We start from the raw sequence: 18578 nt of genomic DNA, 5'->3' as shown, positions 1-18578 counted from the left end.
CGCGCCCAGATCTTGTGGCCAGCCAGAAGCGAGGTTTCAGATTCCGGCAGTCTCCGGCCACTGTCCCAAGCTGCCCGAGGCATGGGGAGGCCCCGTCCAGCTCCCGGAAGGCTGGAGGGAGGTGAGGGCAGGGAGGGGCCGGGCCAGAGGACGCGCCGGCCGGGAGGCAGGGAGGGGCCTGGCGGCGGGTGCGAGGGGGTGGGGGGGAGTCGGGCGGCACCCAACTCCCGGGTGCGCAGCCTGGGTGCTCGGCCCCGGCGCCCAGAGCGCCAGCGGCTTAGGTGCGCGCGGGCGACAGCCGCGCTCTGGCGGGTCCGCCGCGGTCGGGCCAGGGTCGGGCTCCCAAGCGCCGGCAGAGGGGTGCGGCGGGGGGCGGCGCTGCAGTGCCCGCAGTGGCGGGCTGGGGGAGCTGTGCCCGCCTGTCCCCCGGGCTCGGCCGGGGACCGGGCAGCCGGGGCGCCGCTCCCTCGCCCGGCCAAGCCAGGCGACGCGCAGCCAGGCGTGCCTAGAGCGGGCTCCGGCCCCAAGGACTCGCGGGCACCCGGCCGGGGAGGCCCCGGGAGAAGCCAGTCCCGCGGGCCAGGGCGTCCACGGGCGCCGCCGCTCCGGCCCGCCCCCGGGGGGGGGGGGGTGTCCCGGGCCGCTGGGCCCGCCCAGGTAACCCCATCCTCGGCCCGCCCCCGGCCCGCCCCCCCGGCCGCCCGCCTCCGTCGCCGCCGCCGCCGCCGCCGCATCCCGGCTCTGGGGCGGCGCTGACAGTCTGGTCCGCGCCGGGCAGCGGGCGCAGCAGCGGGCAGGGCTGCCGGCAGGCACGGAGGCAGAGCCCCGCCGCGCGCGCCCCGGCCCGCGCCCGGCGCCGCGCCCCAGCCCGCCTGCGGGGCGCCCACCTGCCGCCCGGACGGGAGGTCCCCCCACACCCGCCCCCGCGGCCGCAGCCGCTGCCCGGGGCCGGGCGCCCGCGGCGGCACCATGAGTCCCCGCTGGTGCCTGCGTTCACTGCGCCTCCTGGTCTTCGCCGTCTTCTCGGCCGCCGCGAGCAACTGGCTGTAAGTCCGGACCCGGCGGGGCCGGGCGGGGGCCGGGGCGGGGCGGGCCCCGGGGGCCGCGGCCGGTGCCAGGCGGCGCGGGGGGCAGCGGGCGCGGGGGCGCCCGGCAGGTGTCTCGGCCGCGGGACGCTAGGCTTGACCGCCCTGTGCGCCGCCGCCGCCGCCACTGCCCCGGCCTCCCTCTGAACACCCCTCTGCCCGCGTCCGGCTCCCAGCTCAGGGGCGGCAGGGGTGACGGCAACCGCCCGCACCCCGAGGCGGCCTGGGGAGCCCGGGCGCGCAAGGGGCGCGAGCGCGGGACGGCGGCAGGGGCGGGGTGCCGGGTGCGGGGCTCAGTCCGGGCTGGACTGACAGGTCGCCGAGGAAGCGCATGACGGCGAGGACCCTGGCTGCTAATATCAGGTTAATCCCCCCCGAAGTCCAGGAGTGAGCTCCCCGCGCCGAGCTGCCCGCGCCGCGCTGCAGGCTGGGCCGGAGGCGTGCAGGGACCTGTCCTGCTTGGGGGCCCGAGAGCCGGGATAGAAGCAGGGAAGAGACCGGCCGGCCTCCGGCAGCTGGCGCTGGCCGGCCTTGGTTCCCCCTGGGGCGGGAAGAAACTCCGTCCAGAGCTTAAAGAAGGCAGCAGCCCCCGGCTCCCTAAGTCTCACCTAAGAAGGGGGGGCAGTGACCGCCGGTGACCTGTCTGTTTCTCCCTGATTGAGCCTGGCTCCTGGGACTCCCTGGGAAGGGGCTGAAGGTTCGCTGGAGGCAGTGGGGGATCCTAAAGGGATGAGCTTCCATGAGTGGGTGAACAAGGAAGCGAGAGGGCCCTGGACCCCTTCTTCATCCCCCTTAGTGATGGTTTTCACCCCTGCCCCAGGCTTCACCCTCGTGCCCATTGCTTCTGCCCAGAACTCTGCCCCCATCGGCCACCGTGGGCAGTCAGTGGGGAGCCAAGCTCCAGTATTGATCTGAAAAGCATGAGGTGGGAAGGGGGATAGCCAACAGTGTAGCTGGGGTTTCCATGGAGACAGCGGGAGAGGAAAAAATTCTCTCTGCATCAAGACCAAAGAACAAATATCTCCCATGAAATTGCCCCGAGTGTCCAATGGCTGTTGCTATGAGGTCATTGCGGCCGCTGGGGCCCTGCAGGCTGGAAGGAGTGCGTTCGCTGGGGTCAGAGCCACCCAGGGCTTGGGGGACGGAGGTGATGTGGAATTCTCCCAGCTGTTCTGAGAGGGAGAGTGAGCGACTCCAAGGCAGCCCGAAGTGGCTGCGGAGCTTTTGTTTTTCTTGGAGACTTAATTTGATTAACACTTCAGGGGCAGTGGCAAAGTGTACAGAAAGCAGGGTACCACCACCTCCTCCTGCTACCCCTCGGCAGGCCAACCCCGCCCCCGAGTGGGGCCTGGGGGTCACAGAGCCAAGGCTGGGGGCTGATCGGGACTTGGGGAAGTTCACGGTCCCTGGAAAGCATGAGTTCAGAGCCGGGGTCTCCAAAGCCAGCAGGAGCAAGAACTGGGTATGACTGGCCCAGAGCTGAGGGCTACAAAAAGGCAGAGGAAGAAGCAACAATTCCAGGGTCTGACCCAGGCCTTCCGGGAAGAGCGAGACATCCTCAGTGGAGTTCTGCAAGAGCATCTAGTGTTGGGGCCCATTTTACAGATGAGGAAACTGAGGCCCCAGGAGGGGAAGCTACTTGCTCATCTCAAAGCAGAGAACTGATCCCAGATCTCTGACTTCCAGGCAGTGACACACCTCCTTCCCTGACGCCGTCCCCAACTTAAGCCAGCATGGCCCAGGTAGTGTCACTACCCACCTTCAGCCGCATCCAAGCCCCAGATCCCAACCAGGGAGGCTGCCCCAGCTTTGGGTCACGCAAATCGCGGGGAATTCCAACAGCTCAGTTCTCCTGCTGCACTGTGGGGGGTGGGGTGAAGAGGGGCGGCCTCGAAGGAGAAGAGAGGTTGGCAAACCTGTTCTTTGCAGCCGCAATGGTTCAGGTTGCCATGCAGCAGGTCTCCGGATGACCCAGCTCGCTCCTGCTCCACCCCAGGCTTCAAGCCAAGGGTCTCTCTGCTCGGCCCAAGGCAAGAGAAACAAGGGGCTTCCCAGGACCCCTGCCAATCCAGAAAGGCTGTGATGGAGAAGAGATCTCTGGGCATATTCCAAGACTGGGTCCATCCCCAGGCAAGGGCCTGGGCCAGCTCTGGGGAAATAGATGTCACAGCTGGGCCTCCAAGGAGCTTGGAGGAAGACAAGGTAGAAGCAGACCATAGATGGATGAGACCGTGAATATGAGGTAGCTATCGGAGGAAAGAGATGAGTGTGAGCTGGAGTGGCCACGGAGGGGACTTGGCCTGAAGATTGTAGAATCCTGACAGTAATAATTATAATAGATCCTCCTGTGCTGTCTACATCCTGACAACACCTGAATCCCATTTTACAGATGAGAAAATTGAGGATCACGGAGGTAACTGCCCCGAGTCACCTGGCTGGTAAATGGCAGAGGCGTCTAATCCAAAAGCTGCCTGTAGAAGGAAAAGTTTCTGGGAGACAGATGTCCGTCCAGGCACGATGGCTGGCACTGTGTCTTTTCCAGCCATGCTGGAGGTCTGGCCCCAAGAGGATGGCTGGCAGCACTCTCAGAGGGGCAAGGCTGGGGTGTCCACTCCCCTTCCAGTACCTGGAATCAGGCTTCCGGCCAGGGCCGGCTGGCTGTCCGGTTGCAAGAGCTGATGCTGTCTGTTGTCTCTGTAGGGCGGGTGGCCTGGCGGAGAGGCCAGGTGTCCCGCTGCGTGCAGCTGTTGGGCAGGATGGAGCTTGGAGCTGGGAGGGCTCTGTAGCCTGAGGCCTGGGCAAGCCCAGAGAAGCTAGAAGCTGTTGATTAGACTTGTGTCTGGCACCAGGAGTGAGTTGACAGCTTGTGGCAGCTCCCACCACTGAGGGAGGGAGAGAGGGAGGGATGGATGAGACGGTCCATCAGTGGAAGGCCTGGATCTTCCACAGACCTGGGCTTGTAAATGTCTCCGAGTGTTCCCCCCGGCACTGGGGCCATGCTGGAAGTCAGGAGACTTGGTCCCCAGAGCTGGGTGGCCTGGGATGGCCTCTTTTTCCCTCTGGGCCGCAATCCTCAGCAGATTGTTCTGAACCCCAGATGGAAGTACTGGAAGAGTTAGATAGATAAACTAAGATAGAATAGATACACTAAGGTTTTATCATGGTAGATTTCCTGAAGAAAGGCGGTGATGTGCTGAGCTGGGGCCCCCTTGGAGGCCCAGTAGGCACGGCCAGGGGGCCTGTGCTACATTCACAGGTCGTCCAGCAGAGTGGCGAGGGCAGATGGCACACAGTTCCATCCCAGGTCTGCCCCTGACCAGAGGGGTGACCTCGGACAAAGTACTTACCCTCTCTGAGCCTCGGATTCTTCATCTGTAAAATGGGACCCACATGTGAGGGTGCTGAGGCTACAGAGAGCCTATGCACACCGCATGCTGAGCACAGAGCCAGCGATGGAAAAGGCAGCCATGGACGATGCTGCTGGAAACGGTGGCAGCCGTCACTGCGCTGTACTCCCGGTTACAGAGATGATGGAGAGGAAGGGTCTTGGGAAACTGCCGTCCACATCCTGCGACCTTGATCACACAGGGAGGATCCCCGGCTGCTGCCTCCCTGGTGTTCAGCCAGGGCCCCTGCGAGAGCCTCACCGAGCCAGGAAGGCCAGCCCAGCTCCTGGGCAAATCCTGCCAGCCAGAGGGGATGCTACCAGGAGCACCCTTCGCGCCCCTGGGGAAGGCCTATCGCTCCACACTGGATCCGACTCCCCACAGATGTGCAGCCCCATCGCCGGGCCGAGTCCCCGTAGGCCTGCTGACCCAGCAGGGCGCGGGGTGCGGTGCCACTCCCCGGCCCACGAGTGGAGTGGTGCCTGGCACTCTGGGGACAGCTCACCAGGCCGGGTGAGGCCAGAGCCAGCCAAGACGTGCAGTGCCGGCCCCGCAGCTAAAGGCGTGGTCTGTCGCCCCCAGGAACTGTCTCTCTAGTCTCTGGCTAAAACCTGCTCCCTTCTAAAGAGCAAAAGCCCACCCCCTTGGATCACCTCCTATGGCTCTGGGCGTTGAATTATAGTCACTGACACACCCATAGCGCTTTACCGTTTACACTAGGATTTCTCACCATTGGTACTTGGGGCCTGTGGTGTGCATTGTTGAATGTTTAGCAGCATCCCTGGCCTCTCTACCCACCAGACACCTATAGCACCCTGCCCCCCGCCCTCCGCCAGCCAGGGAACCACCAGAAATGTCCCCAGACCTTGTCAAATGTCCCTAGAGGGCAAAATCACCCTGGTTGAGAATCAATGACTTACGAAGCATTTTCACACCCACTTCCTTATAAGAACCCCCTTCCCCTTCAGAGGAGGGAATCCATATTCAACCCTACTTCAAAGGCCCAGAGGTGCAGTGACTTCCCCAAGGGACATCCCACATGCCCCAAGGCTCAGTACTTGACTTGCTCTCAGATGTCCAGATCTCCTGGTGTTCCATCCTCTCCTTAGAGAACTGTTTCCTATCATATGTGGTTGTTGTTCAGTCTTTCAATCGTGTCCCACTCTGTGCAACCCCCATGGACTGTATGTAGCCCCCCCAGGCTCCTCTGTCCGTGGAATTCTCCAGGCAAGGATACGGGAGGGGGCTGCCATTTCCAAATAACGTGGCTCCTTCTGCAAGGTTAGAAGCCTCCAGGGGCCGAGGCTTTGGCACAGACGCCTGCCGGCAGCCTCAGTGCCTGGCACACGCCTGGCCTGTAACAGCTTCTCAGTCAACATTTCATGAACAAAGGGAGGACAGGCCTGTTCACTCCTGAGGATTGTAAGTTGCTGTCACATCAGGCCCCATCTGATGTGGGCCCTCCCACTTGGAGTGGGAGGGAGGCTCTGCCCTACTGCCCCAAGCCACGGGTGATGCTCAGATGTGCCAAAGTGGGTATCACCCAGCAGATGCGAGGCTCTGGCCCGCAGCTCTGGGCCAGGGCACCCGCTCAGAGCCAGGCTGAGAGCACTTTCTCCCCTCACCCTCCTCTCAGGGCCCCGGGACCAGGCTCTGCCCGAGGGGTTTGCTCAAGCAGCAATCACGACCCAGCTGTCTGCTGTGGCTTGACTTTCTTCCCTCAACCCTGGATTAGCAATTGAGCAACTCAGCATCTGACAAGACAGTGCTCCCCAAACCTGTTGAAACTCGCCCAGCTCGGGCCCTGTGGGTGCCTTGGGAGAACTGAGCATTTGCACCAAGCCTCATCCTCTCGTCCCCAGCTCTGGGAAGAAGGGCTTGACCTGAGCCAACCAGGCGTGGAGTTTGCCAGGCAGCCGCCGATGAGGGAGGGGGTGGGGGGTGACAGTTGCCCACCCATCGCCCCCACTCCAAACAAGCCTGCAAGAGCCGCTCGGCGGACTCAGCTGGGAGGCGGAGCTGTGACCCCATGGTTGCTGTCCAGATTTCCACAGGAGTTGCCAGGTTTTATCTCTGAGTCCTGAGCTGCATCTTCTGTGATCCAGCCAAAGCCGGGAGAAGACTCGCTCCCTGCCGTGACCCCCAGCTCCCCCTTTCCCCCTCCCAAACCCCTCTCCGCCTCCCCCGTCTCCTGGCAAACTCGAAACCAAACGCTTGTTAGTTCCCTGGCCAAGTCAGAACCCCCGCAGCGGAGGGGACCTGGTCTGAGAAAAGAGGCAAAGGGTGGGGGGGTGGGGGGGAGTAAAAGGAGGGAGGGAACACCCCTGACAGCTCTCGGCTCACAAGGGAACTTGGAGAGGCCCCTTAGGAGCAGCATGAATCCGCTGATGAGACCAGAGGGGCCTCTTTGCCGCTGTGACCCTGAAGGGTCCTCTTGGACCGTTTCTCACTGTGTTCACACACACATCACTGCAGAACTGGATCTCAGGAACTCCTCTCCAAGGACTGGAGACCTCAGGGCACCCCCTTGAGTCAGGGATGCCCGGCTGTTCTGGCACCCTGGGGCCGAGAGGACGGAATCTCAGCCATCAGAGTCAGAGGTTCTTGCAAGTGCTCGAGTCAGCCTCCTCCCGGAGCCTCCAAGCAGGAGGGCGAGTGCCTGGCGAGCCCTGTTTGATGGCGGCGCGCACTTCCTTGTCCAGACCTCTTCTCCATCAGGCGCCGCGCTAGGCACCTGGGGGTCCCAGGGCACAGCAGTGGTAGAGCTGGAACCCCACTCGAGGTCTCTGACTGCCTTCCGGACCTTTCCCTGCGGCAGGTGAAAGCAGGCCTACAGCCCACCCCCCTTGCCCGTCATCCCTGCTGGAGGTGATGAGCGACAAGGGAAGAGCCCAGGTTTTCCTGCCAGCCCTGTTGGGGTGCGAGTGTGGGCTTAGCCGCCGGCTCCCCAGGCCTGGGCCTTGAGCAAGGGTGCACCAAGGCCGAGGAACTCGCTAGAAACCTAAAGACACAGGGCATGAGCCTGACTCCAGGGAGCCCCCCACACTGTCCCCGGACAGCTCATGAGGCTTCCCCATCCCTCCTGACACCCCTCTCCCAGGGCTCCCCCAGCCCAGCTAGGGGAGGACCACTCAACAGCTTGATGGCTCCAAGGCAGGCAAGGTACTCCAGGGAGGAGGGTAGAATGCGTCTGTGCAAGGGAGACGCTCTCTGCTGGCAAATTCGGGGGCGAGCAAGGTCAGGAAGTGCCTTAAATTCACCGCCCACTGGGCCCACAGCCACACCTTCCCCCAGAGAGAAAAGGAAACTTCTTCCCTCCTGGCGCAGCTCGGGAACCAGCCAGGTTCAGGTCTGAGCTGCTACTTGCTGGCCCTGAGTCAGCCACCAGCTCCCCTGGGACCTAATCCTGTGAGATGGGAAATAAGAAATGGGGGTTGGGGGGGGGCAGGAATGGCAGGTAGGGAAGTGGGGGCAATGTGGGACTGGGAGTAAGATGTCGAGACAGAGGAAGAGACGACAATTCCGGGACTGTAACACTGCAACGATAACCCATCTTCTTTCCATCGAGGTAGAGATGAAGAAACAAATGCAAAATACTTCAATGCTGATTTGTCACACATGTTCAGCTAGATCACCCCGTTCTGCGTGCGTGCTATGACTCCTTGCTCAATAGATGTTTCTTGAACACATTTTAAAAAAAATAAAAAGAGAGACAGAAGATCAGGGTGCTGAGACTTCTGAGGATGAGGAGTAAAGGGAGCCAGGGGCCAGGAGATAGGGGTGGGGGGTGCAGACAGCACCCTAGGGGACAGGAGCGGGGCCTTGGGCTGCAGGGAGGCTGTCACTCCACTCGCAACTGAGGAAAAGTACTTGGAGCAAAGAGAACTTGACGTGGGCGTTGAGAGCTGCATGGAGCTGGGCTCCGTCTGGGAGAAGAGCGGCATGGAGGCAGCACCCACCACCCCACAGCCCCTGCGGGCATCTCCAGGGCCAGCCCCTCCTCGCCGGCTACCCCTGCAGGGCTTTCAGGCCAACAGCAGCAACTCCTTCCACTGCCTGAGAAGCTGCAGAGGTCATGGACCCAGATACTGTCCAGGCGGCCACGTAACCTCCGAGGCATCATCCTCTCCAGCACCCCTCGCCCCTGAAAGATGCCTTCACTGTCAGGCAGGGAAGATACGGGGTCTCTAGAAAGACCTATCAATGGAAGGATAAGACTACCTTCCTCAGACCAGTGCCCACTGATGCCAAACCACCAAGTCCTCTATGCCCTGGGCCATCGCTGGAGCCTGATGAGACAGCCCAGGTTTAGAAGCCAGAAGGACCTGTTTTCAAGTCTTGACTGTCCCTGAATGACTGCACAGCCTTGAAACACACACCTCTCTGAACCTCAGTTTCCTCATCTGTAAAACAGAGGGGATGATACCCACCTGGAGAATCCTGCGTGAATTTATGACTCTATATCCATGTAAGGTGGCTTATCCGGTGGCTCAGTGGTAAAGAATCCACCTGCAACGCAGGAGCCGCAGGCTTGATCCCTGCATCAGGAAGATCCCCTGGAGGAGGGCATGGCCACCCTCTGCAGTGTTCTTGCCTGGAGAATCTCCTGGACAGAGGAGCCTGGCGGGCTACTGTCCATGTGGTCACAAAGAGTGGACACGACTGAAGTGACTTAGCATGCACGCGCCCATGTAAAGATATAGTGGAGCACGTGACTGTTGTTTGAGGAGCAAAGTGACAAGGGACGTAAGGTCCCTCTTCCCATCATCTAGTCCCAAGAATGGTTCCCAGGTTCCCTGGGCACACCACTATCCGTGCCATCCTCACGCCAGGGTCTCCAGCTCTGAATCTCCTAACAGCACCATCCCCCGACTCCTCAGTCACCCCCATTCCTAGAGGACCCATCTGATGGGCCAGGACCACTGGCAACACACCCTCTCTCTCTGAAGACTGGAGACCCCGTCAACCATCAACGGTTGGGATCGAGGCTGAAGTGACCCACTGTCCCTGAAGGGCGTGTGTCCTGCCCTCTGGGATGCTCAGCTGAAAAGAAGGGCTGGGAACCCAGGTGGAAGGGAGCTGATGGAGCCAAGCCAAAGAAGACAAATGAGCCAAACCACCCTGGGGTCCCCCGGAAGAGGCTGCAGCTCAGTGGACTAAGGAGAGGCTTTGAGAGGGCAGGGATGCTGATACTGCTGATGAGCATACTAATGATAAGGAACAACGATAATATAATCGTGTTGCCAACAGGAGAGGCGTAACTGCTGTGTGACTGTTTAACCCACCTCAGCCTCCAGAGACCCGAATTCTTCTTCTCCCCATCCTAGAGGGGAAGACACAGAGGCTCTTGCCGTCAGTGACACGGAGACGGGATGCCGACCCAGTCCGTCCATCTCTCTTGGGCAGTGCCTCGCGCCGCCTGCCACGGGCAGGGATGAGAGTCTCGGGACAGGGACGCTACAGAGACGGAGACTGCGGGGACAGAAGCCCCCCCAAGGCCTGAAAACAGCTGGGGATGTGGACGGCTCCTGGGGAACCAGGGACTCCCCACCCTCCAGGTGCGCCGGGGGGCCCAGACGGGTCACAGACCCTCTCCCTCACCCGGCCGCATCTCCTGGGCGGGCAGCTCTCCGATCATCAGGCACTCGGTTCCTTCCGGCTCCTCCTCCCAGTCTCTTGGCCTCCTTCCTTCCTGGTGTCGCCCGGCAGGCACGACTGCTCCTCGGGAGGCTCTAAATGCGGCCTGGGCAGCAGGGAGGCCCGAGGGAGGAGGGGGCAGAGAGAGACCCGGGCCGGCCTCCCAGCCCCCACCTGCCCGCCGCGGGGCCGGGACCCACAGCACTGATCCGCCCGGCCTCCCAAACGCTCCAGCAATTTCCCGTCCCCTGTCCTCCTGACGCGCAGAGCCAGAGCCAGGGCAGGAGGTGGAGAGGTGCGGATTTTCCTCTAGGAATTTGTATATATATATATATATATATATATATATATATTTTTTTTTTTTTTTAAAAAGCCAGCAAACCTGGAAAAGCTTGGGACAAGCCCAGCTAATTTTAGTTTCTAATGAAAACAGCAGGTGGCTGAGAGGATCTGATCTCCCTGGCAGGGCCAAGGGCCCTCCGGCCTCGCAGGCGGCAGGCACGGGCCGCGGGGAGGGCCTCCTGGGAGGAGCCTGCTGGACTCCAAGCCCCCACGGGAGGAGACGGGGCACGCGCTGGCTGGCAGCAGGGCGGCCCAGGGTGGGGGGGTGGGCGGGGGGTAACCTGATCGATGGCACGGCTGTGGCTGGAGTCCTGGGTGGCCCTGGGCAGCGAGTGGTAAATGGCTAAGCCTGTGCTCAGCAGAGGCCGGAAGAAGCCTAAATGGGGGCAATGCAACCCCAACGAGGGAAGAGGCAGGGGTGGCCAAGGCCCTCCACCGGCTGGCCCCACACTCCGCATCTCCCCCAGGAATGGCCAGTGCACTTGACATCTGAGCCGGGCCCAGCCCCAGGTCAGCGAGCGGCACGCGTGTCTCTGGGGGAAAGGGTGAGCCACCTGAGGGTGTGGGGAGGGCATTCCTGAGGCCCCTGGGACCAGCTGGGCCTTGCCCGCTGGGCTCTCTAAGTCCTCCGCAGGCCGAACGGCCAAGGAGCCCCCAGGTTCTTCCGTCACCCCCGCCCTCCCCTCTCCTGAGCGCTTTGCAGGAGGGGAGCTGCGGGGACCTCATGAGCACAGGGTCCCCCATCTATGCTGCAAGCACTCACTGAGCACCTTCTACGGTCACAGCCTGTGCTGGACGTCGGGGAGGCCGCAGGCTGGACACACACGGAGCAGGCCGTGACGCCCTGCAGCTATCAAGCGAGGCAGATCCACAACCGGGGTGCAGGCGGGGAAAAGGGCCCGTGTGAGCTGGGTCTGCGTCCCAGCTTTGCTGCTCACTGGCTGTGTGACTCTGGGGCGCCACGCCCCCTCTCTGGGCCTCCATTTGCCCATCTGTAAAACGAAGCCAGGCATCCTAACCGAAGAAGCAGCACAGGCCACAGCCCATGAGGCTTGGGGTCCCAGGCCCCGCCCCTTCTCCAGTCCCAGTTCCATTCCCAGTTCTGACGTCCAGCCCTTTACAGGCAAGAGCGTGGGATCTGTGAGAACCAGAGCGGGGTTAGGGCTCTGCTTCTCAAACCATGGGAGGGGTCAGCTGAGGGGCCAGATGAAAGCAGGGGCTGGGGGTGGTGGGCATTGGTGCCAGTCTTGGGGGGCAGGGACACTCCCCAGCGGAAGAGCTTTCTCAGCTTCTTCCTGGAAGCCGTCCCGGTGACTCACAGCCGTGGCAGGCCGGCAGCTCACCCCTAAATCCCTTCCACTGTTATTTCAGCCTGTGTCCCTCGTTGAGTTCGGAGCGGCAGCAGGGGCAGGCGGAGGGCAGGTGGGGGGTAGGGGGCTCCCTGGTCCATGTCCCCCGTCTTCAGTGTCAGGGGCTCCATCTATCAGCCTGCATGGGATGGGGCCTAAGGCCTCTGCAGCTTAAACCCCTCCATCCCCCCAGGCTCTGACCCTTTCATCTGCAGGAGTACCTTTAGGAGACAGGCTCCGACAGGGCGGGGACTGGGCCAAGGTCGCACCACACGCAGGTGGCTCGGCCAGGCCTCCCCAGCTTGCTCGCCTTGCCCGGAGAACCCCGGCCTTGGACACAGAAGCCAAGCTTCCACACCACCTGCCCTGCCCTTCCCCTAGCCCCTCGGCCAGACACGAGAGGGGGGCAGAGCAGAGGTGGGGGCCAGCCAGCTCTGTGCCCCCATGTCACCGCCCCCCACCACCTTCTCCTAGAAGCCAGCCCTGGCATCTGAGCAGGAAAGGATCCAACTTGTAGGCCCAACTCCTAGTCCCCCATCACCCCGTGGCCTCCCAACGTGGACCTGGCCCATGGCCAGTAGCCAGGCTCTTGGCGCCCCCTGCAGGCCAAGAGCGCCAAGTGGTGCCAGCTCCACAGCTGGGCCGGGGAGACAGGGCCCCCTCCCCTTGCAGAGGCACCCTCCGGCGGACCCTCAGCCATCTTTCCGAGCCCCCGTCTCCCTTCTGAGATTCTCAGGCGTCTTGCCCAGGCCTCATAGGGACGCTACCAAGCCTCTGTGCATTCTCCAGGCAGGACCCAGTAGCAAAGACTAGGAGCCTCCCACAAGGCAGGGAATGGGGGGAGAGTGAGGGAGGGGGGACTGCCTCCCGCCGAGACCACCCACCTCCCACCTCCAGAGCTGCCAGGGAAGGGCGAGAGCCTCAGAGTCGCGGGACACCCAGAAATCAGCTGAGAGCAAGATGCAGCAGACGCATCTCACCAGGTTAACTTCTCCCAGCGGCCTGGGGATGGAAATCGTTACCTCCACTTCCCGGATCAGGAAAGCCAGGCGCAGGGAGGCCCAGCAAGCAGGGGGCTGGTGCAGCCGTGAGGAGGAGAGAGGGCGCCAGAATCAGGTTCCCGGGGACTGGGAAGGGAACACCACCAGTGGTCACGCACAGGCTTCCCCTAAAGCCCCCTCCAGGTGGGTGCAAGCCTGGCTTCACAGCTGCTGCAGGGAATTCGTTAAAAAACCCATACACCCATCAAGCCCCGCCTGGAGTGGGGCCCAGACACCTATGCTTTCCGCAAACCCCGCAAATGTTTTGCTGCACAGATTTGAGAACCATCACTCTGATCCAGCCCCCATGCCCGACAAAAAGAATCCAGCTGTTGATGGTACACTGCCGGTGGGGAGAGCTTGGCAACCCACAGGTGACCCACCGTCTATCTACACCTTGGCCCGCATCCTTAGGTCCAGCGAACCCAGCTCCCAGCAGCCTCTGCCCACTGGTGACATTCCAGTCCTTGAGCCACTTTAAAGAATATTGGCTCTACCAAAGGCTTTGAAGTCGGGCAAAACCAGGGTCAAGTCCTGACTCTGCCTCTTACTTGCCACGTGACATTGCACACAGGGCAAAATATTTCTCTGTGCCTCCGTCTTTAACCCCTATACAGTGGGAGTTCATTGGCTTGCTGAGGATTAAATGCAATCATGTAAGTAAAGTGTTAGGCTTTCCTGATTAAGGGCCATTGACGCTGTTGTTGAGTCACTAAGTCGTGTCTGACTCTCTGCAACCCCAGCATGCTAGGCTTCCCTGTCCTTCACTACCTCCGGGAGTTTGCTCAAACTCATGTCCATTGAGTCGGTGACGCCATCCAACCATCTCATCCTCTATTGTCCCCTTCTCCTCTTGCATTCAATCTTTCCCAGCATCAGGGTCTTTTCCAATGAGTCCACTCTTTGCATCAGGTGGCCAAAGTATTGGAGCTTTGGCTTCAGCATCAGTCCTTCCAATGAATATTCAGGGTTGGTTTTCTTTTTTAGGATTGACTGGTTTGATCTTCTTGCAGTCCAAGAGACTCTCAAGAGTCTTCTCCAGCACCACAATTCAAAAGCATCCGTCCTTTGCCACTCAGCCTTCAAATTAGTTATTCTCATTGCTATTGTTATAAAAAATCTCCCATGTCTTACTAGGATTTCTGTGTGATTTTCTATCTGGGTACCATGCATTTATTCATTCCTTTACTCGGTAAACAGATGTCAAGTTCACACCCCATCGTCTGAGGCCCCGGGTTAGACCATCTTTCACATCCAAAATCCCTGTAGTGCCCGACTACAGTTCTTTGACTTGGCCACAAATGGTGGTCAGTCTCCCCCTTACATTACAGGTGGGGAAACTGAGTCCCAGAGAGTGGCGACCTTCCCCCTTTATCCTTCTTCTGATAGAAATCTGTGCAGCTTCCCTTGTGAGACGTACCAGCATCTTTACCTCCACCCCCGGAGAACCATTGCTCTTACATCAAGGAGACCTGGGTTGCTGGGCTGTTTCACTGTGGAGTCTGGTGTAGTGGGGCACCTCCTCTCTTTATATTCAAAGCCCTGGATCCGTGAGGTTGGGGCTGAGGCTGAGGGTAGGTAGAGCAGGGGTCTGAGTCTCCTGTGGGAAGTTGGTGGGAAGGCCCCTTTCCTTCTCTGAGCTTACCAGTAAGGTAAGGAGTCTGGACCAGACCATCTGTCTCATTCCCAAAGGCTGTGATTCTGTGCACTCTGCTGCACCTCCAAGAACCTGGGAGGAACCAGGTGCACCTCCCACTGAAGAGGCAGAAAGAGGGGCCGGGGAAGAAAAGGCTTTCCAGAGTCACCACTCGGCTCTTCTTCCACCATCAGACTGCTACTTGTGCGCCTACTATGTGCACTAGCCTCAGCCAAGGATGCTGGGATGGGTGGCTGGGGGCAGGTTGAGGGGCAGAGTTTGGAGCACAAGCCTCAGGGTCATCCAGACCCAGACTCCGATGCAGGTCTGCTCTTCCTTACAAGCTGGGTGACTGCGACGGCCACCTCCCTGCTTTGAAATACTGACACTTAGTAGGTGCACACCCTTCCCTTGAGAGAGAAACCACTTTTCTTCCTCACAGGGTCTTTCCCCAGCTCTGCTCCCACCCCGGTGAGCGTTCTTGTATCTTGCTCCGGGGCCGCTTGGATCCTGGCCCAGATCACAAAGTCATCGTCATTAGCCAGAGTAGAGCCTTCCGGGGCCCTCACGGAGGAGGACAGGCAGGGGAAAGGCCCATGGGGTCAGAGGGGTCTGAGGCTTGGCTCTTTCACTTGCTACCTGGATTCCCTTGGGCATGTCACCCTCTTAGCCTTTATGCTGGAGTCCATAAAATGGGCACAGTAATTGTCAACTCATAGATTGGGGGTGAAGTGGGTTTGATCCCTGGTTGGGGAACTAAGATCCTACATGCCATGTGGTGTGCTCAAAAGATTACAAAAACAAAACAGCAATGCTCTGCCTGTCCTCCGCTGAAATGGACGCAGTAAAGCCCCCTCACATGTGCCTGCTCCCAGGGTCCCGTGACAGAAAGCCATGTTATCTGGCCTGAGATCCCCTTCCGACCCTGTGAGGTTGGGCAAGTGCTGGTGCCTCATCCCCGGGCGGTAAAGAACCCAGAGGCTGAGCGGGAAGCCTGGCACACTTCCGTTTTCATCTCACACTCCCTCACGCCCGTCCCCAGCCCCCCATCCTCACTGCACACATTGTCCTAAGTGCTACTGCTGTGATGCTGGTCTCTGCCCGGGGGCCCTGGGAAATGACTGGCAAAGAGGATCGCGGCCTTTGTAGCCAGAAGGTAGGCTTAGGTCGCGGGGGTCCCTGCCTGGGGATGAGGGAAAGAGACACACCAGACCAGACAGTGGCTCCAAGGCTCCCAGACAGAGGGCATCTCGACATGCAGGGCTTGGAGTGGGGAAGGTCTGGTGTAACATCGGGGACCAGATGCCAGTCGCCCAGGGGCCCCGAGGTGGGGAAGGATCCCACGGGGGCTCTGTCAGCGGCTCTCCTGGGGCTCCCCCGGCTTTGTTTAACTCCAGCCGAGATGAAAGCTTTGAACAAGATAGCACTTCCCACTTCCGCCCCTCTGGGAGCCAGGCAGGAGGGCTGTCCCTGAATCCAGAGAGAAGCCCACCTCCTCCAGGCACTCATCGCTGGGACAAACTGGCTCCCAGAGCCCTGGGCGGGGCTGGGGGGTGGGGGGTGGGGGGGGGGCTTCAGCCTGCGCGTGGAAGGAGGAGGGGAGGCGCTCTGCCTGGTGTCCCACCCCCACCCACGCCCTCTCCCCAGGTACCTAGCCAAGCTGTCGTCGGTGGGAAGCATCTCCGAGGAGGAGACGTGCGAGAAGCTGAAGGGCCTGATCCAGAGGCAGGTGCAGCTGTGCAAGCGGAACCTAGAGGTGATGGACTCGGTGCGCCGCGGCGCCCAGCTCGCCATCGAGGAGTGCCAGTACCAGTTCCGGAACCGGCGCTGGAACTGCTCCACGCTCGACTCGCTGCCGGTCTTCGGCAAGGTGGTGACGCAAGGTGAGGGCGGGGCTCGCGCGGGTGGCGTCTCCTGGGGGGGCGGGCAGGCGGGGAGGGGCGTCACGTGCTTGAGAGTAGCTTGACCGGTCCATCACTCATCACAGGATGGCAGGTGGAGGGCCGGAAGTGAGCAGAACGCAGCGGAGGCGGGGGTCGGAGGCAGGAGGGCCTTCCTTCATTGACACTTGTAGCGCAATACCCCGGGCAGCATCTTCAGTCCTGGGGTCATCATCCCGTTTCAGAGTCAGAATCCAAGGCCTGGGCAGGGGAAAGGATGGAGCTGCCTGGAGCTCCTCAGAGGGTGAACAGCAGAATCAGAAATCAGATCCAGGGGCCTCCAGACCTCCAGCCCCACGCTGTTTTTACCTTAGAGCTCAGCCTGCCTTAGGCAAGACCGCCTTGTTCCTCAGTACCTTTGACAAACGCTATTGGGAACCTGACCATGCCCAGCCCTGAGACCCCGGAAAGAACACCACCCGGATCCTGTCCTCCCCGCCTCAGGTCAAGGCAATGCTGACGGCCCAGCTGCAGCAGTGGCCCTCACACCCGTAGCACCAGCAAGAGACCAAAAACTGTTGACCTGTTTTAAGTGATACGAACTCATCTGGCCCCTTGAGATAGGCTTCCATCTTGCAAATGAGAAACTACGGCACCCAGAGGCTAAGTCATGTGCTTACGGTCACAGATAAAAGCGGCTGAGCCAAGCCTTGAGCCCACGCGGTCCAGCTCCAAGTCGCGCTCTGTCTTACCCACAGTGAGGGGACACAGGAGCCTCAGGAGCCCGGGGTGGACCTGGCCCCAGCCAGGGCAGGTGCTCAGGGGGAGAGCTTCCCCAAGGAGGTGGGCCCTCGGCTGATACCAGGAGCATGAGAAGGCCTTCAAGCCAGAGGAAGGTGGGCCAGGGCATAGAGAACGTTCCAGGCAACTGGAAGACTCCCCAGGAGGGCACCGGGTCAAGCCGCTGTCCTCCAGGGCGCGCTGTGAACCAGCTTCCTCTTTTTCTACCACTTCCTGAGCGTGAAACTGACACTCTGGGCCACGGACTGTCCACAGGCCCCTTGATGTGCCTGGGCAGCAGGAGGGCGTTCCTGGGCCAACCTTTGTCTTGGCACCTGCGGTCCTGGAAGGCTGGGACTGCCGGGCTTGTGGCAAACCATTTAGATGTTGTTGGAAACCGACTGCGATAGAAATTTGGAAGCTTTTCTCCTGAGAGCTGGCAGGGGCCAAAAAAGGCACGATCATGCTTGGCCCAACTGAACATTGCTGCTTCGTGGAAGAAGCAGAGCCCCAGGGCGCAGCCGGGGAGCTGAGGCCCTCCCGGGACCAGGGTGTCTGTCTGTCTGCTGAGGCCCAGATCCTAGGCTCAGCAGCAGGCCCTGGGCCTGGGAAGCCCCTGGCACACAATAGGTGTTCTGTGTCCCAGGTGGGTTGGTGAACAGATGGGCAGGGTTTCACACGCCAGGCCCTCTCATACCCCGTGCCTTTGCATATGCTGTTCCCTCCATCCAGACACCCCGTCCTCTTTCTCCGCCAGTCTTTGTCTTTCTCCCTCCTCCAGTCTTCCCAGCTCCTGCAGGCAGGGGCGTTGCTTTGTTCCTCGGGGCCCCAGAGCTCTTTGTTCATTCTGGGGTGTTTTTTCCCCCCTTTTCTGGTAATTGTTTTTTGATATAATTTCGAACTTAGAGAAAATTTGCAACAGTAGTACAAGGAATTCTCATATACTTTTTTTTTTTTTACGACTTTTTTCTGATATGGGCTGTTTTTTAAGTCTTCATTGAATTTATTACAATATTGCTTCTATTGTTCTGGATCTTGGGCTGCCCTGAGGCATGTGGGATTTTAGCTCCCCAACCAAGGATAGAACCCATGACTCCCGCACTGGAAGCTGAAGTCTTAACCACTGGACCAACAGGGAAGTCCCCCCATGTACTCTTTATAAAAAGATTTCTATGTGACAGTTATTCAGTTTATTCACGTTTCATCTTCCTATTTTTTTTTAACTGGGGAATAATTAACATGCATTATATTAGTTTCAGGGTATAATATAATGATTCAATAATATGTATATATTATGAACTGATCACTACAGAAAGTCTAGTTAACATCCATCACTACACAGATGTAGACATTTTTTTCTTGTGGTGAGAACTTTTAAGATCTCCGTTCTCATCCACTTTTAAATACAATATTACTATCTACAGTCACTACACTGGACATCAC

General features: G+C 60.0%; 1 protein-coding gene across 6 annotated transcripts in view; it reads left to right on the top strand.

The window, feature by feature from the left end:
* Positions 1–737: 737 nt before the first annotated feature.
* Positions 738–18578, top strand: part of WNT4 (Wnt family member 4) — a 28891-nt gene continuing 11050 nt past the window's right edge. For 2 of the 6 annotated variants that reach the window (XM_043909146.1, XM_043909149.1), the window contains exons 1-2: positions 848–1046; positions 16123–16358. In XM_043909146.1, coding sequence (XP_043765081.1) covers positions 970–1046; positions 16123–16358 — 313 coding nt within the window. In that variant the 5' untranslated portion in view covers positions 848–969. Of the gene's footprint in view, positions 1047–7957; positions 10030–10743; positions 12783–13780; positions 15632–16122; positions 16359–18578 lie in introns of those variants that run through there. The other 4 variants (XM_043909145.1, XM_043909151.1, XM_043909148.1 and 1 more) reach the window with 4 other exon arrangements.

Source organism: Cervus elaphus, chromosome 8 (genome assembly GCF_910594005.1).
Source record: "Cervus elaphus chromosome 8, mCerEla1.1, whole genome shotgun sequence".
Classification (NCBI taxonomy): domain Eukaryota; kingdom Metazoa; phylum Chordata; class Mammalia; order Artiodactyla; family Cervidae; genus Cervus; species Cervus elaphus.
The sequence above is the reverse complement of the archived record's forward strand: the minus strand, read 5'-3'. Positions and strand labels throughout refer to the sequence as shown.